At 40.1% G+C, this 23,205-nt stretch overlaps 1 protein-coding gene across 7 annotated transcripts in view; it reads right to left on the bottom strand.

Annotated features, from left to right (window-relative positions):
- Positions 1-17,953, bottom strand: part of ZNF236 (zinc finger protein 236) — a 54,056-nt gene extending 36,103 nt beyond the window's left edge. For 4 of the 7 annotated variants that reach the window (XM_060774963.2, XM_060774959.2, XM_060774964.2 and 1 more), the window contains exons 1-10: positions 17,845-17,947; positions 12,612-12,747; positions 11,836-12,000; positions 10,929-11,107; positions 8,970-9,094; positions 7,917-8,089; positions 6,699-6,836; positions 4,882-4,953; positions 2,860-3,024; positions 592-823 (exon numbers count right to left, since the gene is read on the bottom strand). In XM_060774963.2, the coding sequence (XP_060630946.2) occupies positions 592-823; positions 2,860-3,024; positions 4,882-4,953; positions 6,699-6,836; positions 7,917-8,089; positions 8,970-9,094; positions 10,929-11,107; positions 11,836-12,000; positions 12,612-12,638 (1,276 nt within the window). In that variant the 5' untranslated portion in view covers positions 12,639-12,747; positions 17,845-17,947. Of the gene's footprint in view, positions 1-591; positions 824-2,859; positions 3,025-4,881; positions 4,954-6,698; positions 6,837-7,916; positions 8,090-8,969; positions 9,095-10,928; positions 11,108-11,835; positions 12,001-12,611; positions 12,748-17,449; positions 17,563-17,844 lie in introns of those variants that run through there. The other 3 variants (XM_060774961.2, XM_060774962.2, XM_067467481.1) reach the window with 3 other exon arrangements.
- Positions 17,954-23,205: the final 5,252 nt, after the last annotated feature.

Raw genomic sequence — 23,205 nt, 5'->3', positions numbered from 1 at the left:
AAAAGTTAAAATTTTCATGATATTGAACCTTTTCATGATATTGAACCTATACTCAATTCCTCACTGTCCAGAGTAAACCCTATTTGAACAAACAAGTATTTCTTACACTGAGCAAGAATGCAGCTGCTACGTCTCTAGTTCCTATAAATCACAGAATTTCTCCTGTCAGGAAAGTTTCACAACTGATTCTACTACACTACTTTAGAGCATTTAACATATGCCAGAATGGGAAGGTAAATCCCATGGGAACCTATTTTAAAGCCCTCAAGGCTCCATGAAGGCCCTGACAATTCCTAGATCTGTCATTTTTTTAAAAATCGATTAGTTTCTCAATAGTTTCTGCGACTGATTACTTTCTACAGAGCTAGCTGGATATTTTCAAATTTCACAACCATTACCAAGGCAGAAGAGTTGGCATCTAAAGAGGAAGTAGAAAATGTTATTCTAAGCTAATTCCAGTCTTTTTTCTCAAAATACCAGTAACTCGATTCTTAGTGAACAGAGAGAACATCTAATCTCTGCATTACTAAATGGCAACAAGCAACTACAGGAGAAATTAAAAACAGTGCTGTATAGTGTGAATAATTTTACTATTACCAGGTAAAAATTGAGACTTTTTCTTCAGAATCCTTTTTTCTTTTTTATCCACTTTATCTGGATTTTCTTGCTCCTTAACACGTTCTGTGTTACCAGAGACGATCTGATGGTTTGATAGATTCTGAGCAACTGCATTTTCATCCTGAGTTGGAGAAGTCTTACTTTCACTCCTGTCAGCATTCGCTGAAACGGGGATTGAAGAGAGCCCGCTATTTTCCAAGGCTTGCTAAGACAAACATAATGAATTAAACTAAGAGCAAGATTCATGAATGCTTCCAATTAGCCTTACTTTAAAAATTAGGCAAAAGTATATAACAAAAACAACCTTTCAAGAAAATATTATTTGGATCAACTTAATCTTCAAGAGTCTACTTGAATAAGAACGAAAAGAAAAACAATGACAACAAAACCAAAAACCCATCTGGGCAGTGTATTCATCAAGGCCAAGAAAAATGCCACAAATATACACATGTTTTTGATACTACACTTGATCTTAGCCAAAAGGCCGAGAAGCCCAATTTAAGGTGCAGGTGCTTACCTACAAAGCCCTGAATGGTTTGGGACCACCCTACCTGCGTGACTGTATCGCTGTCTACGAACCCACACGCTCACTCCGGTCATCTGGAGAGGCCCTGCTCGTGATCCCGGCCACGTCGCAAGCGCGCTTGGTGGGGACGCGAGACAGGGCCTTTTCTGTGGTGGCCCCCCGACTCTGGAACGCCCTCCCGAAAGATCTCAGACAAGCCCCTACATTGGCAGTCTTCAGAAAGAAATTGAAAACCTGGCTGTTCCGATGTGCCTTTTCAGATTAGGAACCTCCAGCACCAAATCCTAGAAGCACCTTAGTAGAACCAAGATCACTGCACACTGCACACAGCACTTATATTATAATCCTACATTCCTCCCGCCACATCAGCACTTTTAATCCTGTACCCCTACTGCGGCCGGCCCAGTTTTAATAGTGTCTTGTTGTATTGTTACTGTTATTGTTTTCCTGCTTAACTGTTTTTAATTTGCTTTAGGTATTGTATTGTTGTATTGTGTTTTGGGGCTTCGGCCTGTGTAAGCCGCATCGAATCCCTTGGGAGATGCTAGCGGGGTACAAATAAAGTTATAATAATAATAATAATAATAATAATGTTTTTGCAGATAAATATAAAAGCTTTGCATACCTTTATGGCATTTTGATTTGGTTCTCACAAATATATTGCCCAATTATAGATCAAGGCAGTTTAAAATTAATCTGAATATTTTACAACAATAATAATAGTAATAGTAATAATCTTTATTTCTATATCGCCCTCTCTCCCTGATGGGAATCAGGGTGGTTTACACATAAAAAGGCAGACATTCAATGCATAAGTGAGTACAAAACGTATCAAAACATATCAAAATACACGACAGAGCACAATAACAGTAAGTTTACAATAAAGGATTAAGCATTGTGATAAAAATATAACAGAATAGTCGGTAAGACATAATTAACTAAAACATAAATAACAACAAATATCCTCAAAATAGTTTAAAATACAGTTATATTAAAAATGGCTGGCACCGGTGTTTCTTTAATATGTATCGTGGCAGCTATATAGTGCAAGTGGAATTGGCAAGCATTCTGAATGGGTAACATGTTTTACAAGTGGAAGTTGACCACAGAGATATGCTGAAATATCTAGAAATTCCTACACAAATGTCCTCTCAGATATAAAAATGTTTTGTTTTTGTTTTTTTGTTCATCGCCATTCACTTTCTTGGGGATTTTGTGCCACCAAACACTGGCTAAAGTGGAGGGCTAACTGTGCATTTATTGTGCATTTCTATTTTCTTATTTTTTTCATATTGAACTTTAAGATAATAACACAGGAAGTACTGCACAATGACAACTTGCTATTACCTTTTTGACAAGGATGTTTGACCCTAGAGGGCTTTTAGATACATAGGCAAATCTCTCAAGTACAGCACCTTGAAAGGCAACCACAGACTTGGCTAAGGCAGAAAGCAGTCAAAGGCAATCTGCCCTTGATTTGTATTTAGTATTTTCCCTTCTGAAGAGAGCACAGGTATTAGAAAAGCTGCTACATTAAGTGGTAAAATAGTCAAGAAACTCTGAAATTAGTAGCAATTTGGGAAATACAAAAGAGAAAATAATTAACTGGCCCATCCATTAATGTTGAAAATCCTAGAGTATTGTTTGGCTTTCCTCACTGAAATCTTAGAGCACTTTATGCTCAAAGGCAATATGTCTAAAATAGGTTATTTTACCTGTAAAATATCTCTGTTGATGCTCACAGCCATACTGAGTTGTTGACTAGGAGGCTGGGACTGATTATTTTCCACTGGCTCTGACAATTCAAGAAGCTGTTGAATAACATCAGTGACGGACTGCTGACCTTGATGTCCTGAAATTGAGGTTACTGGATTTTCTGTCTATAGATAAAAGAAACATTGCCATGAATATACAGGTATCACTTATAAAGGAATGAAATACTTGGAATGTAATTGCTAATTTCTTTTACATTAAATTGGTTTTCTTTGGCAATAACTCCTTTATTTACAGTATTTCAAAATTAATAGATGACTTTGTTCCCTGAGAGACTCATTATTTCATAACCAAACATTGTTTCCAAACGTAAGTACTCAAGTCATACAGCATATATTATGCTTAGTGAATTTAATGTGACATACCCCCCAAATATATATGATAAAAACCTGAGTTGCTCATCATACAAATTGAAATTGTTATCCTTCTTTAAAGTATCAGAATAAGTTTCCGGACCCAATTCAAAATGAAGGTTATTACATACAAAGCCCTAAATGCTTCAGGTCCTGCTTATCTTCATGACCGTATCGACCCCTATGAACCGGTGCAGACTCTAAGATCTGCCAAGGAAGCCCTTCTCTCACTCCCACCATCACAAACATGGTTGGTGAGGGCAAGAGAGAGGACCTTTTCGGTGGTGGCCCCCTGGCTCTGGAACTCCCTCCCCAAGAAGATTAGATTAGCCTCCACTCTGTCAACCTTCCATAAAGACTTGAAAACCTGAATGTTCCAGTGTGCCTTTGAATGATGATTTAAGTCCCTGATCAGGTCTGTCCAGCCCAAATTTACTGACTTGGTTTTTCAGCACTTTACTCCCAGCCCAGGCCCTATAGTCTGCATTTTGCATAAGTCCTTGCCCTGTCCTCTCGAATCTGATCATGCCCATCATTTCCTGGTTACTGGTTGTTTGATGTTGATTGATGAATTTTAATGATGTTTTTACTCTTCTGGTTTTAATTGTTTCAATTATATTGTTTATATGTTATTATGGTCTTAATTGTGTTTTAGCTTGTAATCCATGTTTATGCTGAACTTGGTCCCCATGGAAGCCGCCCCGAGTCCCTTTGGGGAGATGGTGACGAGATATAAAAATAACGTTATTATTATTATTTATTATAAAATATAGCTTACAAAAATAATGAACATTTGGCATAAATACCAGTATCCAACACTCATTGCACCGGCGAAAGCAACTTTTGTAACTTTTCTCTGCTTCCACCTGCAGCTCATAAACCCTAAAAGCCTTCACTTTATATTGATAAAAGCTCATTTCAAGGATGGAATAGTCTCAATTTGCATTTTAGCAGAATTCAAGCAAATCTTTCACCCCCAACAATGAAACTTAATTTCTCAAGCTATGGAGATTTCTAGTCTGAAAAACAATATCATTTTTGGTATATAAATTATCTGGAATTATCCATATATCAATATACCAACCTACTAGAACCTGAAAGCCAGATATAATAATTACAGTGCACTGCTCTGTATTACCAAAGCTTTTTCAGTCTCTCTCTTTGAGCATCATTATGCTTGTGTGTCAAATACTAGAAACATTCTCTCACACTCATGTACATATTTCACATAACCTTTGCTCAACTACATGAAGCTCATCTTTTACTAGCTCTGGCTGCTATATTGGACTGGTGTTCACTGCATTCCAAGTAAACCAGCATGATCACAATTGGGCATATTAATCACCTCTTAATTATCCTATGTATAGACTCACTCTCTGAGTATCCTAAATATTGGATAAGGCAACTCTTATCCATTGGTCCCAGAAGCTGAAAAAAGTTGCTTTCACTGGATGACTGCAATAGAATCTCAAACGAGCAAATCCAACATAAATGTTTCTAAGGTATCTCTAAAATAATATCTCCTTAACACAATACAAAGACGTGGAAAGTTGCATATGTTCATACTATGTCAATAGCAGACTGCAGCAAATTAAGAATTAAAATACTCACATTCTTCCATTTATTATCAACAGGCTGAAGCAAATTAACTGTTGATAATGTCAGAGGCTGAGCCACACTATCCTACAGAGAAAAACACAGAAGTATAAGATGTGGTAGAGCTAATTACAGAAGGCTCATATAAAGATAAACCAGCATCAATATTAGAAGATATATAATTTTAGATTATAAAGGTAAAAGTTTCCCCTTGACATTAAGTCTAGTCGAGTCTGACTCTGAGGGGTGATGCTCATTTCCATTTCTAAGCCAAAGAGCTGGCATTGTCCATAAACGCCTCCTAGGTCATGTGGCCAGCATGCTGTTACCTTCCCGCAGAAGCGGTACCTATTCACATTTGCATGTTTTCGAACTGCTAGGTTGACAGAAGTTGGCACTAGCAACAGGAGCTCACCCGGTCCTGCGGATTCAAACCACTGACCTTCAAGTTCTGCAGCTTAGCAGTTTAACCCACTGCATCACTGCGGCCCCTAGATTTTCAAAAGGATAGACTACAAGAATAGTAGAACAAAATAACATTTTTATCCTCCACTAGAAGAAAATTTTACAATCAGTAGAATCTGGGGGCTCAAAGTATCCCAACATAATCTTAAAAGGCATTCCCAAATGCATTAAGAACACACCTGGGCAACTGTTTTATGCACAACATTATCTGCCAGTTTTTTAAAAAATGATTTCACTGAAAACTTCCTTTTTTGGTAACATAGAGATCATCAGTGTCCATAATATGCCACATTACATACCACCTGCTAAAAGAATGTGGGGAAGCTAACTCTCTTTTTCATAAAACAATAGTCAGTTACCCATAGTACACTGTTGTTGTGATTTTCTGTCACTGTATCACCAACAGAAAGGGCATTTGTGCCATTTTCTAGGTTTTAGCAATTACAAGTTCTACCCATCATGAGGCTTGCTCTCTCTTGACATCCCAGAATAGCTGCTATGTCACAATGTTTGATCAAATGTGGAATCATTTTCTAAGATGTTTGCTTCAACAAGAGTTGTTCAGATTGCAAAAAAATGTAAAAAGGAAATATTTTGGCAATGCAACTTCCCTTCACTTCCTCAAGTATATGAATGGATAAAATGTACCAGTCAACACAGAACAATGAATGGGAAAGAAATAAAGGAGGAGAAAAGAGAGTGAAAGTGTAAAACAATCACAAAGCGAGAGATAGAGAGAAGCAACCAGAAAGAAAATGCCCATGTGTACACTCAGACGAGTGCTTCTGACATTTTTCTGACCATCCATCCTCATCTCACTACAGACCAGACACTGATGGTGCCAGAGCATCTTTTAAAAATATGGAATCTGATGAGAGAGATGTATTTCGCAAGGTATGATCAAAATAAAAGGAAAAGAGGCAAGGAAAAGAAAGTTCTCATCAAGTCAATCATATCAACAGGACTGAGGAAATAAATGGATAGTGAATTTTGCTCTACCAAGTTAAAATAGATTGAGCCACCATGGCATACTGATTTGAGCCTTGGACTGTGACTCTGGAGGCTAAGGTTAGAATCTCTTCTTGGACATGTAAACCCTCCTTGGGAAAATCACATTCTCAGAGGAAGGCAAAAGTAAATCCCAGCTGAATAAATCTTGCCAGGAAACCCTGTGATAAGTTCATCTTAGGTACGGCATAATTCAGAAAGGCGTACAGTACACAACAAGATAAAGTAGAGATTGTAGGTCTCAATATCAATATCAATTTCAATCTCTCTCACAGGGAAAGTGGGGGGAGAAACAATATACAAGAAAACAACAATACACCAATTTCCTCGAAGAAAAAAATAAGAGTGAAAAACGTTACCGTTGATGTTTCTGTGGCAGAGCTTGCTATGTTCTGTGTGCTACTCATATGCATCTTGCTGATATGAGTATTTAAGCTGCCTAAGCTTTTGAAGATGCAACTGCACTCTGTACAGTTATATGTAGGACCATTCTTCACCTTTAAGAACAAGAGAGAGATGTTCAGTTTTAATACTTTTTATTTTAAATCTATAACATTGCATTCAAAACCAACTTAATTACACAATTTTATTTTGCAGCCAAAGAGCCAAAATTGCAATGGCAAAAAGGTCTTAACAAAGGGGTATTTTTTGTTCAAAAACGGGATCTAAATAAATTAGAATGCTGTTATTAAGAACAAAACATATAGAAAAATGCTGAGCTAGTGAGCTGGTGCCCCTAGGGACCATAATGGTATGATATACAAAAAGAGGTACATCACAAATGCAAATATGACCATAACCATCGGTAGGGACTCTTTTGACTATATACTGGACTGGGCAGTCCTTTTCAGCCCCTTCTACACTGTCATACAAAATTCAGATTATCTGTTTTGAACTAGATTATATGGCAGTGTAGACTCATATAATCCAGTTCAAAGCAGATAGTGTGGATTATCTGCTTTGATAACCTGGATTATATGACAGCGTAGAAGGGGCCTTTGTCTATTTCAGCTCTATAATTCTAGGACTTTATGAAACTTTCTATATTTAAGTAGTAGTAGTGAGTGCTTTACCCCAGTTCATGTCAAACTAGCTCAGAAAATAAGGCAAGCTACATCTCCCAAATCAGAAATAACTCATTTTTCAAGCTGCTTATAGAATTATAAAATCGGGCCATTCATCAAACCCTTGATTATAGTTTGCAATTCAGACTTCCCATAGTAGTCCTTCCTCATTTCACACTACCACAATACAAGAGAAAATGAGAAACTGTCAGTACATTGCTCACAATCAAGTCTTATTTCTCCCTTCTGCTTCAATCCAAGAAGGCTGTTCTGGTTTTAAATTACCCACTATAGACAGTAATAAAATGGATAAAGATAAACTAACCAAAACTTAATTTAGACAAAAAGTCCCTTTATTCCAACTATGAAATTGCTGTATAAGATTTGTTTGATTTCCCCAAGAAAATAGCCTTTATCCCATCTGTCATTAGACCATAATATGAATTATTCACAAGATGTGGAAATACTTATTGACAGAAAATATGTTGTCCCAGAAATGAAGTCTTTACTTACTTCTGAATGTACTCTCTGAACATGTGACTGAAGATTGCCTTTCTGTGAAAAGGCTGCGGGGCAAAAGGCACAGGCATGGGGTTTTTCACCAGTGTGTTTAATCATATGGGTTTGTAAAGCTCCCTTCTGATTAAATGCTTTTCCACATTCACTACATTTAAATGGCCTTTCGCCTAAAAAGTTTGAACACAAAGAAAAGTTCTTTATAGTAAGAGCCAATATAGAAACAATGAACTCCCCCGTTTTCTCTCTCTATAAAAATATATTTAATTGGTGTTGGGGTGCAAAATTGAGAAAAGTTATTAAAGTATTAAGGTTTTGAATTTCACTGATATATTTTATATTACAAAGCTATGTGTTTTGTGATTCATTAAATTTCAGCAATTTATATAGAGCTGTCACAATTAAGCCACTCATTTTCTAGAAGATCACAATAGAGTAAATGCAACACATTTTGAGTATCAACAAGAGACTATGTGGAATATTATTTAGAGATTACAATTGAGCTCATACACACACTGACACACACATAGAAAGAAAATGTTTCTACTTTCTAGACCAGAACTTTCCAAACATTTCATGTCACTGTCACACTTTCTAGACATGCATCATTTGGCAATACAGTAGTTCAATTTTACTAGCAAACAAGGTTAAACTAACCCCTTAGAAGGGATACAGGCACATGCATAAATTGTAATAATGAAATGTAATAATGGATACAGCATATCTAATAAAAGCTTCATTTATGCATTTTAAATATGATTTATTGCTTATATTACATAAACTGAGAAGTTTTTCTTTTCTTTGCATGACACATCTAGACACTGCAGTCAACATACTAGTATGTCACAACACAATTTGGAAAGCTCTGTCCTAGATATTACTGAATGACTTCTATCACAGCTAGCAAAAACAATATATTCGGATATTCAAAATGAAAGTATTAGCTCCTAGTATGACATTGTAGTATATCATTGCAACCTGAAATCCCAGTATAAAACTCCTAAGAGTGGCATAGCACCAGCAAACTGTCTTTGGGTTTATTCATTTTACCTGTGTGTATTCGTACGTGTCGTGTTAATTGGCTAGGTTTCTGAAAAGTCTTTCCGCAATGTGGACAAGAATATGTAAACCCACTTCTGTCAATATTTCTGTTGTATGACCTTGTATTTGATACCCTGTGGATACATATGAAACATTGAAATGTTACTACAAATTTTGGTTTTCAGTCATCACCTCATATAATGTATATCATCTTAAATAGTTTTTGGATTTATCAAGAACCGCAGATAGAAATACCCATATTTACTTGAGTATAATGAGTCATCAAATGTAATGTGCACCTCAATTTTGAAGGTAGGTAAAAGGAAAAGGTTCTCCCCTGACATTAAGTCCAGTCATGACTGACTCTGGGGTTTGGTGCTTATCCCCATTTCTAAGCCAAAAAGCCAGCATTGCCCATAGACACCTCCAAGGTAATGTGGCCAGCATGACTGCATGGAGCGCCATTACCTTCCTGCCGAAGTGGTACCTATTGATCTACTCACATTTGCATTTTTTCAAACTGCTAGGTTGGCAGAGACTGGGGCTAACAGCAGGAGCTCACGCCACTCCCCAGATTCGAACCTGCAACCTTTTGGTCAGCAAGTTCAGCAGCTTACTGCTTTAACCCACTGTGCCACTGGGGGCTTCATGATACACATTAAAAAATGGATTTGTCCTCAAACATAATGCACTCAACAGTGCAGACATAGCACACCAGAAAGGCAGAAAGCAGGAGTGACTTGAGAAACTGCAAGTCGCTTCTGGTGTAAGAGAATTGGCTATCTGTTGCCCAGGGGATGCTCAGATGTTTTACCATCCTGTGGGAGGTTTTTTCATGTTCCCCCATGCAAAGTTGGAGCTGACAGGTGGGAGCTCACCCCACTCCCTGGATTTGAACTGCCGACCTTTTTGTCAGCAGTCCTACTGGCACAAGGGTTTAACCCACTGCGACACTGGGGATTATGTGGATTGAAATATGAGCAGTAAAAAACCAAAATTCTCATCAATTAGAAAGGATCCCTAACTAATCAAGGAGTAGACTTTTAAATGCACAAATTTAATCAAATGTCGATGTAAATTCCAGATGGTAGACATCAACTTAAAAGAAACATTCTCCCTTCTTTCTCACTAGAGAATTACATCAACACTTGCTACAGATGTGTATGAAAAAAAATATGCAAAGTGAATCAAGAGATCAGAAGATTAGAAAATTAAAATTCATATGATGAATCAAAACTATGTCTTTAATAAAGATGGAGCTTCTGCTGAAATGCATGGGGTGTGATTCAGCTCAAGACAGAAATGCTGACACAGAAAAACTTCATGGAAGTATAAAATGGACTCGGAGCCAATTTTCATACACACAGAAGAAGAAACTATAAGTTGAAGATAGAGTACATGAAACAAGATATTGGGTATATGGATTCAGCATTGCTATTATCTGTTTCAAGGGTATTACTACTAGAGAAGGGACTTATGCTGAACCTCAGGCAGACATGCAAAGTGAATCAAGAAAAGGGACTTATGCTGAACCTCAATCACACAAACTGGAATGCTGTCTCAACATGTGTTTTACGTACCATATCTGAAATAAAATAGACTTGTGTTGGAAACTTTCTTTCTTGAGTTTACCGTTAAACTAACTTCAGTGGAAACCCCAAACCAACTATTTGAAAAGCAAATTGCTTGAGACAGATATAATTCAACCAACATTACAGAAAGTCACATGAGTAAATGGAGAAGAATCTTCATATAATCATGCCAACTTTAATCTTAATTGTGATGATTGCCAAGAACTCTGCCAAGGCAGAAGACTATGTCACATAATAACACTACCCAATTTAAGTGTGAAATCTAAATTTGCTCATACCTGTTTAAAATTATCCCAATATGTTTTTGAAAATGGCAAGCATTTTTCAGAGCTCTCAACCCACTTGTGTGAATATTTAAATCTACCGAAATCCTCACCTTATTTTGTAATGTGTTTTCATATGCTCTCTTAGCTGAGACGAAGTTTCAACCTCTTTCTTACAGGTTTTACAGGTATGGGTTTTGCTTCCAGACAACTCTTGACGGTGTTCTTCCATATGCAGCACCAACTGGCTATGCAAAGTAAATTCATCACCACATTCTGAACAGATAAGATTCTGTGAACAGAACAGAAAGTTGTTTGATTCTTTACTGCCACTGCAGTAAATGTATTTAATTTTTATGTATAAAGGCATGGATATATGCCTTTTTAAATATAACAAGGAATACCAATATAAAAGCCATACTTATGGGCATATCTTAAACCTGTCTGAATCCAAATAGCTCTCTGTATTGGATATAGTGAATGTAGTATTTCATAATCTGGTGCTACTTCAGAATACTAAATTATGACTTGCTTTGTTTTCTACAAAAATACAATTATTGGCTTAATTAGGGTTCATTTAGATAGGCCAAATAAATTGGTTCATTTGTGAATGAAATTCATAATGTCCACATGATGCCTTAATATGATCTTATACTGTTTTAAAAAGTTATGGATGCTTCTCTGAATCTCCAGAGCTCATCTGTTTCTAGGGCCAGAGCAAACACTTGGGGTCGCTTCCTATTCTGATGCAAATTTCAAACATGCATAACATGTATTCTAATGAGTAACATATTTATTCTACCACTCTTTAAAATGGGGGGGGGGGGGGAGAGAATAACAAGAGAGAATTACATGTGTCTTCACAAGGAGGAGCAGCCCCCACCCCATCCCAACTGTCAAACTTTCATTTTCATGCAAACAGTATTTTCACAGAACTGAAGAAAGAATCTGAAAACACTGGAAAAACAATCTCTTCAAACCTATATGACCTATAGGTTATTTAAAATTAAATACAATTACCTCTTCCTTTTCATGAAGCATAATATGGGCTTTAAGACTTGCCACTCTGGAAAATTTTTTGTTGCATACAGGACAAGTAGGATCTTCTCCATTGTGGGTGCATTTATGCAGTGTGAGGTTGAATTCAACATTAAATGACATTGGACACTGGTCACATCGATGAGGCTAAAACAAAACAGGTGACTGGTTTAACACTTCCAATGAGAAGGGAAATTCTTTGCTCTATCATATGAAGCTTTTCTGCCAATGCACTGTCCTTGGGTATTTCTGGAATTGGAACTGTGATTGACACATTTTGGCTTTAAGACAGAATGGCAAACCTGGAATGTTTCCTTCTAAAATATTGTTCTCTTCCAATAATTCCAGATTTTTAATTACAATACAGATTTTACTTACTTATTACATTTGTAGGACTACAATACTGTTCTATAAACAATGAATTTATTTCCAAAGTCGACAACATTTTCTGAACAATGTTTTAGCTTCCACAGTAGTGTTCCATAGTCTCATCAATACATGTATATATGCAGTGAATCATGCAAGGTATAACTAATGAATATTGGGTTGGAAACATGGATATACACACAAAATAGGAGCTATCCACTATTTTACAGAGACATGAGGCCAGAGACAGAAGATAAATATATGTATTATAGCCTTCTCAAAATATAATTTCCCAAGCAAATTCTGAAATTTGATACATATGGAAATGAACAAGAGATTTGGGCAAATCTTCTACTGTAATTATTCTGTTACAAAGTTACTGAGATACATACCTTGTCATTTTGCTCATGATCCCTCATGTGGCGTTGAAAGTGTGTGTCTTTTAACGACAACAGAAAACAACTTCTACACGTATGAGTTCTTGTTGGATAGGGTTATTGTTCTCTCTGTTCAGTGTTAGAGCACCATCTACAAAATAAGTATCAAAGATTTTTGATTGAGATGTATTTGTCCCAAATGATACATGTTGATTTCAAAGTATCAAGATGATACATATGCATATTGTTATGCCTTTACCGTTAAATATGTGGTTCTCTCACACACATGATTTCAAGAGATGTAGATCTCCCCGAAAGTTTTGACATGATGGAAAATTGAATTATATTGTAAAATACTGGTATATACAATACTTATTTCCTTACTTAAAAATGCTTAATTTGTCACTTTTACATTCATATAAAACACTGTATTTGGCAGCTCATCTGGAGAAGTATGCTTTCTCAAGAGCAAGTCAGGGTGCATCCACATTGTAGAATTAATTCAGTTTAACAGCACTATGTCGATGTAATGGAATCCTGGGATTTGTAGTTTGCCGAGATTATAGCACTCTGGCAGAGAAATTAAATTGTAAAATTACAACTTCCATGATTCCATAGCATTGAGCCATGGCAGCTTAAACGGTGTCAAACTGAATTCATTCTAGAGTGTGAACACATCCTCAATTATCTGGCACATTGATGAAATTTAAAATATAACGTGATACCAACTATTCAAGTTTAAAATATTCACAAGAGAAGTAGTAACTCTCAGCTATGAATTCCCAACACATTGTGATAATCTTACATTAGTTCTAACTAAACTACATTGAAATGAATGTGATGTAGTTATTAATTTTATATTCACTGCAAAGGTTTGGAATTGTGTGGCTCTTCTAATGTTTTCAGACTGTAAGTCTAGCAGCCCTAGTCAGCATACTCAAGTGAAGAATGCTGGAACATGTAGTCCAAGAACATGTAGTGGCCACATTGTTTTCCCTTCATTTAGACCAATGGTTCTCAACCTGGGGTCCCCAGATGTTTTTGGCCTACAACTCCCAGAAATCCTAGCCAGTTTACCAGCTGTTAGGATTTCTGGGACTTGGGGGCCAAAAACATCTGGGGACCCCAGGTTGAGAACCACTGATTTAGACCATAAGTAATAAAGTGGACTTGAGGAATGATGGCAGATGCAATCCAACATAATTTAGAAGGATATTTACCAAAGATGCTGATAGTGATAGTGATGGAATTTTGAACACAAGCCCTTGCCACTGTATATCTATAAACCTTCTTAGCTGCCCACAAAGTTGCTGCTGTTGTGTGCCTTCAAGTCATGTCTCATTTATGGCAACCCATCTATCACAAGATTTGGCAAGATTTGTTCAGAGGAGGTTTGCCTTTACTGGACTGCAGCTCCTATTGTCCACCATGACTGGCAATGCTGTTGATGGAAGTTTCAGTTCAACAATTTCTACAGTGGCATGAAGGAAGAGTCAGAGGCATGTTTCTTCCAATCCAATAGTACCAGTCCAGTTTTACTTTCTTACCTTTGTTCCTCCATCTTGGAAACAGAAGAATAGGTGAACTACCACTAAGCACGTAACTGAAAAATGTGACCTTACCAGCAATTACATTGGGGCTGGAATGAGGGGAGAAAAACAATGAGAACTGTGCTGTGCTAACTACACTAAGCGGGGGGAAAGAACTGCTTTTAAGCGGAAGTTCTTAAAAGAACATGTTCAGAGACAACTACAGATATCTCTTATCTGAAATGCTTAAGACTGGAAGTGAAAAAACAAAATATGGAACACTTCTGCTTCTCATCCCTGTTTGGGATTAGAGATGCCATGTGGGTGGGGTCTGTATGATCTCTCATCCAAATAGAAATTGAGCATCCCTTATTCGGTATTGAAAATCCAAAATGGTCCACATGGATGGCTAACACAGTGACACATTTGTTTTCTGACTATTCAATATTCACAAACTTTATTTCATGGACAAAATTGCTAAAAATAGTGTGCATAAAGCTACCATCAGTCAGAATTTTTTTTATTTAGACTTGCATCTCATCTCAAAGATATTTCATGTATATGCAAATATCCCAAAACCTGAAAGAAAATCAAAATACGGAACATTTCTGGTCCCAACCATTTCATTGAAGGAATAAAACTCAACTTGCATAAAGCCAGAGGTCATGTGTATGAAACAAGAAATGGCTTTTGAATTTAAACTATGCTATAATCACTCGTATGAAGCTAGAGGCCATATATATGAATCACGACTTTTGTATTTAGATGTGGATCCCATCTCCAAGCAATCTCATTAAGTACATGTAAATCTTTCAAAATCTGGGAGGGAAAATCAAAATGTGGAAAATCTCTGGTCCCAAACATTTCATGTAAGGGATACTCAATCTGTATAAAGCCAGAGGATATGTATACGAAACATATGTGGGTTTCAGGTTTACACTTGGTTTACACAAGTTTGCATCTCCAAGATAACTCTTTATGCAAATATGGGTATTTCAAAACCCGAAGAGGCACAGGCATGGGACCCTCAACTTGTATAAAGCTGTATGAAATGTAAATTCTGTATTTGGGGTTGGTTCTCCTCTCCAAGATATCTCATTGTGTATCACAGGCATGTGCAAACTTTGGCCCTCCGGGTGTTTTAGACATCAGCTCCCACAATTCCTAACAGTCAACTGGCCCATGCCTGCATTGGGAGGAACAAGAAAAGCTGCTGGTTTTCGGTGTGTGCATGAGCCCACCTGCCTTGATCATTCAGGCACTAGCAATTTGCTGAGGATGGAATAAGAAACCTGGCTCATGGAATTTCAGAATGAATATATGTAGTAAGTTCAGAAACACATGCTCATTATTTCTGCTTTGCCCATTTTCATCTCTTTCATACACTATGGCATGCTCTCAAACTCAGATTTGCATGAGATGCTCCACTAAGGGAACTCTGTACATAATACAGTAGACTTTCCATTTGGAGGGAGGATTAGGGGTACAGAACGCACGTGAAAGTGGAAAAAGCAAAGATGAAAGAAAACTCCTTTTCATTTTTTAGGCTGGAGCAAACATTTCTCAAGAAATGTCTAGTCCTCTGTAAAAGTTGACCGTGGGACCTCATCACACTAGAATATGGGGACGCTTTAAATCCAGTTTTTGTCTCCTGCAGAATTCTGGGGGTTTGTATTTTAAAGGGAGGGCCTTAAAACTGCTCAGCGAGACAGGTCCTGGGTCTCACTTAACTACAAAACCCAGATTTCTTCAGGAGGCAGAAATCACATTTAAACTGGATCCATGCTCTAGCACAATGCTTCCCAACCTTTGGGCCTCCAGGTGTTTTGGACTTTAACTCCCAGAAATCCCAGCCAGTTTACCAGCTATTAGGAACTATGGGAGCTGAAGTCCAAAACATCTGGAGACCCAAAGGTGAGAACCACCGCTCAAGTCTGATGAGGCTGATAAGAGTCGTTTTGGACGACCTAGAGATTTATAGAGAAAACATATTGTCTTCGGCTGCCCTGGAGACTAGGATGCGGACAATGGCTTCAAACTACAAGAAAGGAGATTCCATCTAAATATTAGGAAGAACTTCCTGACTGTGAGAGCCATTCAGCAGTGGAACTCTCTGCCCCAGAGTGTGGTGGAGGCTCCTTCTTTGGGAGCTTTTAAACAGAGGCTTGATAAACAGAGGCATTTCCTAGGAGAAATGCCTCTAGAACATGGCCATATAGCCCGAAAAAACCCACAAGAACTTAGTGATTCCAGCCATGAAAGCCTTCGACAATTTTCCTACTTCTTGGAAGGGGATTGGACTGGATGGCCCATGAGGTCTCTTCCAATTCTATGATTCTATATTACAGGCAGTCCCCAAGTTTTTTGTTTGTTTGTTTTTTGTCATGGCAGGAGTGATTTGAGAAACTGCAAGTTGCTTCTGCTGTGAGAGAATTGGCTGTCTGCAAGGACATTGCCCAGGGGACGCCCAGATGATTTGATGTTTTTATCATCCTTGTGGGAGGCTTCTCTCATGTCACCGCATGAGGAGCTGGAGTCGACAGAGGGAGCTCATCAGCCTCTCCCCGGATTTGAACCTGCGACCTGTCAGTCTTCAGTCCTGCCAGCACAGGATTTTAACCCACTGCGCCACCAGAGGCAGTCCCCAAGTTACACACAAGATACATTCTGTAGGTTCAATCTTAAATTGAATGTGTATAAGTCAGAACAGGTATATTTTTTTAAGTCTTGCTCCAGCCAAGTATATGTGTGTGTGTGCACGGGCGGCCCCAGGCAATTTTCAACGGTGAGCAAACAGTATTTTGCCCCCCCCCCCCCAACCAATCACTGATATATATTTTCTGTTTGTCGTGGGAATTCTGTGTGCCATATTTGGTTCAGTTCCATCATTGGTGGAGTTCAAAATGCTCTTTGATTGTAGGTGAACTATACATCCCAGTAAATACAACTCGCATATGTCAAAGTCTATTTTCCCCCAAGAGCGCCTCAAGAGCGCCCCTGGGCAAAATCAAGTATACTGTAAATGCTTACTTTGCGTAATGGGTGGAGCCGTCCCTGTGTGTGTGCGTTCTGATAGCATAGGGAAAGGTTAGCACCCTTTGTTTTGCTGTCTGTTCAGAAGATGTCACTTCAAATACAGCCGGTAGGCTGTTAGGAATTGTAGGAGTTGAAGTCCACCTGGAGGTCCGAAGTTTGCCCATGCCTGGTGTATATAGGCAAAGTATTCCAAAATCTCAAACAGTCCTGACCCCAAACATTTCCTATATGGGATGTTCCAACTGTATCCTGAAAGGGATGGGGAGTCAGTGGGTTGTGGGTTCCCACCTTGGGCAGGTTTACATCGCTTTCAGGAGCTTCGCTGTCCACTCTGTCAACCAATCCCTGGGCTGCTGGCGAGGAAGGGCAGGCCTGCTGAGGCTGCCTCCCCTCCTTGGCTTGGAAGCCAGGCGCCTCACCCGAGGAGGGAGACAGACAGACAGCCTGCTTGCCTGCCTGCTTGCCTCCTCAGCGGTTCCCCAAGAGCAGCGCCTCAGGGGGGAGCCGCGACGAGTGGGGCGCTCCCTTCCTTCCCTTCCCCCGGGTCGTGTTATTGTTTACTCCATCTGTTTGGAGGGCGCATCCACACAACCGCCACCTTCCTCAGCTCCCCTCGCGAGCCACCCGCCGGCCGGCCCTCCCCCCAGGAACGTTTCCCATCAAATAAAGATTTTTCTACCTACCGCCGGAAGCGCGGTTGGCGGCGGAGGAAGGAAGAGGGGACGGACAGTACCTACCGCCGGAAGCGCGGCTGGGAGGGCGGAAGACGGGGACGGACTCGGAGGAGGAGGGGAGGGGCCAGGAGCGGCCACGTGACACGGCGTCGGGCGGGAAGGCTCTGCCCCTCCGCCAGGCTGTGGGCGCGGCGAAGAGGCGGAAAGAGGCCCAGTCACCGAGGAGAGGCGAGAAGGACATGAGAACGTGGGTTCCCCTTTGACGCCAGCTTGGAAAGTGGACCGTAATGTGCATGAAACTCAGTAGTTCTCAACCTTTGGGTCCTCACATGTTTTGGCTTTCAGACTCCCAGGAATCCTAACAGCTGGTAAACTGGCTGGGATTTCTGGGAGTTGTAGGTCAAAACACATGGGGAGCCACAGGTTAAGAACCACTGAAAGGGTCCTTCCACACAGCCATATAACCCAGAATATCAAGGCAGAAAATCCCACAATGTCTGCTCTGAATTGGGTTATCTGAGTCCACACGGCCATATAGAATAATAGAGTTGGAAGAGACTTCATGGGCCATCCAGTCCAACCCCCTGGCAAGATGCAGGAATATTGCATTCAAATCCAGCCATCCAGCCTCTGTTTAAAAGCTTCCAAAGAAGGAGCCTCCACCACACTCAGGGGCAGAGAGTTCCACTGCTGAACGGCTCTCACAGTCAGGAAGTTCTTCCACATGTTCAGATGGAATCTCCTCTCTTGTAGTTCGAAGCCATTGTTCCGCTTCCTAGTCTCCAGGGAAGCAGAAAACATGCTTGCTCCCTCCTTCCTGTGGCTTCCTCTCACATATTTATACATGGCTATCATGGCTCCTGTCAGCCTTCTCTTTTTCAGGCTAAACATGCCCAGCTCCTTAAGCCGCTCCTCATAGGGCTTGTTTTCCAGACCCTTGATCATTTTAGTTGCCCTCCTCTGGACACATTCCAGCTTGTCAATATCTCTCTTCAATTGTGGTGCCCAGAATTGGACACAATATTCCAGGTGTGGTCTAACCAAAGCGGAATAGAGGGGTAGCATTACTTCCCTGGATCTAGACACTATGTTCCTATTGATGCAGGCCAAAATCCCATTGGCTTTTTTTTGCCGCCACATCACGTTGCTGGCTCATGTTTAACTTGTTGTCCACGAGAACTCCCAAGATCTTTTTCACACATACTGCTCTCGACTCTTATCATATATTCCAGGTCAAAGCAGAACTTTGATTTTTTTTTTTCCAGTTGTGTGGAAGGGGCCTCAGGGCCCTTCCAGACAGGCTCTTTATCCCAGGTTTTCTGCTTTAAACTGTGAGATAATATGGGATAAACAGGAATCCTGGGATATAGGGCCTGTCTGGAAGGGCCCTTAGACACCCCTTCCACACAGCTGAATAAAACCCCACATTATCTGATTTAAGGTGGAATATACGGCAGTGTGGACTCAGATAACCCAGTTCAAAGTAGATATTGTGGGATTTTCTGCCTTAATATTCTGGGTTATATGGCTGTGTGGAAGGGCCCATGGAGACCTCATGGGTTCCATATGGGCTGCATACACTGTATAATGGATGCAGTTTGGCATCACTTTTAACTTCCATGACCCAGTGCTATAGGATCCTGGGACTTGTAGTTTGGTTAGGCATCAGGACTGAGGGCCCTTCCAAACAGCCCTAAACAGCTAAACATTCCCAGCTCTTTAAGCTGCTCCTCAAGAGTCTGGAGAAGCCCTATAAAGAGTGGCTTAAAGAGTTGGGCATATTTAGCATGAAGAAGAGAAGGCTGAGAGGAGACATGATAGCCATGTATAAGTATGTGAGGGGAAGTCATAGGGAGGAGGGAGCAAGCTTGTTTTCTGCTGCTCTGGGGACTAGGACACGGAACAATGGCTTCAAACTACAAGAGAGGAGATTCCATCTGAACATTAGGAAGAACTTTCTGACTCTGAGAGCTGTTCAGCAGTGGAACTCTCTGCCCCAGAGTGTGGTGGAGACTCCTTCTTTGGAGGCCTTTAAGCAGAGGCTGGATGGCCATCTGTCAGGGGTGCTTTGAATGCAATTTTCCTGCTTCTTGGCAGGGGGTTGAACTGGATGGCCCATGAGGTCTCTTCTAACTCTATGATTCTATTATTCTGTGTCCCAGAATATCAAGGCAGAAAATCCCACAATATTCGCTTTGAGCTGGACTATTATCTGAGTCCACACTCAGATAATGTGGGATTTCCTGCCTTGATATTCTGGGATATAGGGCTGCGTGAAAGAGCCCTTCCAGAAAACAGGCCCTTTATCCCAGGATCTGATCCCAGTTTTTCTATTTATCCCAGATTATCTGGCAGTGAGGACTCATATAAACCAGTTTAAAACAGAAAACCTGGGATCAGATCCTAGAATATTGGGCATGTCTGGAAGGGCCCTAAGTCGGCAATACTAAAGGAACTACCCCTTCCAGGATTCCATTGCATGGAGCCATCGCTATTAAAATTATGTCGAACTGCATTAAGTCTCCAGTGTAGATGCACCCTCTGAAATGGCCTGATTAAGAAAGCGCAACCAACACAATTTTGATTTGCTGAGGGGCCCTTCCAGACAGGCCCTATATAGCAGGATCTGACCACAAGTTTCTGTTTTAAACCAGGTTAGTCCGCACTGCCAGATAATCTGCGATAAACAGAAAACTGGGATCAGGTCTGGCATATAGGGCCTGTCTGGAAGGACCCTGAGTTACACAAAGGAATCTCTTCCCTTAGCAGTCCTCATCCAGAATGCTTTCCTATTCGATTGAATGATCAATCCATGCAGCCAATTAATGTTGCATAATATTATAATAAGATGTGTGGTATTTGCTCGCTGACAAGTTTTCATACCTAACAAAAACCTGGCATTTTTCTTTTCCCCATGACACATAAAATAAAAAAGGTTATTAATAATAATAATTTTATTTCTTACCTGCTTCTTCCCATGGTTCAAGGCGGGTCACAGCACAGTTAAAAACACACAAATACCACATAAAAATTCTACAAACACACATTAAAATTCAGTTCTTAAAGGTACTGATCAAAACATTACTGTGACGAGTTGTTGGCATAACTAAATCTGCCTACTGTATATATAATAACGGTATGGGCAGTATGCTTTAGTTTGTTATACAATTTTGAAAGGTGAAACAATTGCAGTCGTTACTGTATTCAGTACACCTTACCATATTTCTTAGGAGAGTGCATATGCATAGGTCATATCGATGCTTATTCTAAGTGAGTTTCAATGAGTTTAATCGTGTTTACTTCCAAGTAAGTAAGGCAACTCCACCTTGTGTTCTCAATAATGCTGGAAGATACTTTCCATCAACTTTAGTCCTTTGTCAGTTCAATGTCCTTTATTCAATTTAAGACGCCAGTTGTTGGTATTTTTAGATTTTCCAAATAGACATTTAACAGTTCCCAATCTTTTAAAAAGATTCTATAGTGACTCATTAAAGGTGGAATCAGATGTCAAACAGGGATGTGTTATTGTCCCAACCTTATTTTCCATCTTCATCACTATGATACTTCATTTTGTTGATGGGAAGCTTCCCACCAGAGTGGAAATCATCTATTAGACAGATGGCAAGCTATTTAACCTCAGCAGACTGAAAGTCAAAACCAAGGTCACAACAACATCTGTTATAGAACTCCATATGTCAATGACAATGTAGTCTGTACAAATTCAGAAGAAGACCTACAAACCACTCGAAACACCTTTGCAGAAACATACGAGAAGCTCGACCTGTCACTGAACACTGAGAAAACCAAAGTGCTCTTCCAGCAGTTACCGGCCAATCCCTCTGTAATTCCAGAAATACAGCTTAATGGTGTAACATTAGAAAATGTTGACAAAGGTTAGCATTGACGCCAAAATACAACACCTCCTGAGCCCTGCAAGTGCAGCATTTTCTGAATGAAGCAGAGAGTGCTTCAGAACTGGGACATCCGGAGAGATACCAAGGTGTTGTTGTTTGTTGTTGTTCATTCGTTCAGTCGTCTCCGACTCTTCATGACCTCATGGACCAGCCCACGCCAGAGCTCCCTGTCGGCCGTCACCACCCCCAGCTCCCTCAAGGTCAGTCCAGTCACTTCAAGGATGCCATCCATCCATCTTGCCCTTGGTCGGCCCCTCTTCCTTTTGCCTTCCACTTTCCCCAGCATAATTGTCTTCTCTAGGCTTTCCTGTCTCCTCATGATGTGGCCAAAGTACTTCAACTTTGTCTCTAGTATCCTTCCCTCCAGTGAGCAGTCGGGCTTTATTTCCTGGAGGATGGACTGGTTGGATCTTCTCGCAGTCCAAGGCACTCAGAACTTTCCTCCAACACCACAGCTCAAAAGCATCGATCTTCCTTCGCTCAGCCTTCCCTAAGGTCCAGCTCTCACATCCGTAGGTTACTACAGGGAATACCATGGCTTTGACTAGGCGGATCTTTGTTGCCAGTCTGATGTCTCTACTCTTTACTATTTTATCGAGATTGGACATTGCTCTCCTCCCAAGAAGTAAGCATCTTCTGATTTCCTGGCTACAGTCTGCATCTGCAGTAATCTTTGCACCTAGAAATACAAAGTCTGTCACGGCCTCCACGGTTTCTCCCTCTATTTTCCAGTTGTCAATCATTCTTGTTGCCATAATCTTGGTTTTTTTGACGTTTAGCTGCAACCCGGCTTTTGCGCTTTCGTCTTTCACCTTGATTAGAAGGCTCCTCAGCTCCTCCTCGCTTTCGGCCATCAGAGTGGTGTCATCTGCATATCTGAGGTTGTTAATGTTTCTTCCAGCAATTTTCACCCCAGCTTTGCATTCATCCATCCCCGCACATCGCATGATGTGTTCTGCATACAAGTTAAAAAGGTTGGGTGAGAGGATGCAGCCTTGCCGTACGCCTTTCCCAATCTTGAACCAGTCTGTTGTTCCGTGGTCAGTTCTTACTGTTGCTACTTGGTCCTTGTACAGATTCCTCAGGAGAGAGACAAGGTGGCTTGGTATGCCCATCCCACTAAGAACTTGCCACAATTTATTATGATCCACACAGTCAAAGGCTTTAGAGTAGTCAATGAAGCAGAAATAGATGTTTTTCTGAAACTCCCTACCTTTCTCCATTATCCAGCGGATATTGGCAATCTGGTCTCTTGTTCCTCTGCCTTTTCTAAACCCAGCTTGAACATCTGGCAACTCTCGCTCCATGTATTGCTGGAGTCTTCCTTGCAGGATCTTGAGCATTACCTTACTGGCATGAGAAATAAGGGCCACTGTACGGAAGTTTGAGCAGTCTTTCGCATTTCCCTTTTTTGGTATGGGGATATAAGTTGATTTTTTCCAGTCTGATGGCCATT

This window comes from Anolis sagrei, chromosome 4 (assembly GCF_037176765.1).
Source record: "Anolis sagrei isolate rAnoSag1 chromosome 4, rAnoSag1.mat, whole genome shotgun sequence".
In the NCBI taxonomy this organism is placed as follows: domain Eukaryota; kingdom Metazoa; phylum Chordata; class Lepidosauria; order Squamata; family Dactyloidae; genus Anolis; species Anolis sagrei.
This window is presented reverse-complemented; position numbering and strand designations above follow the sequence as displayed.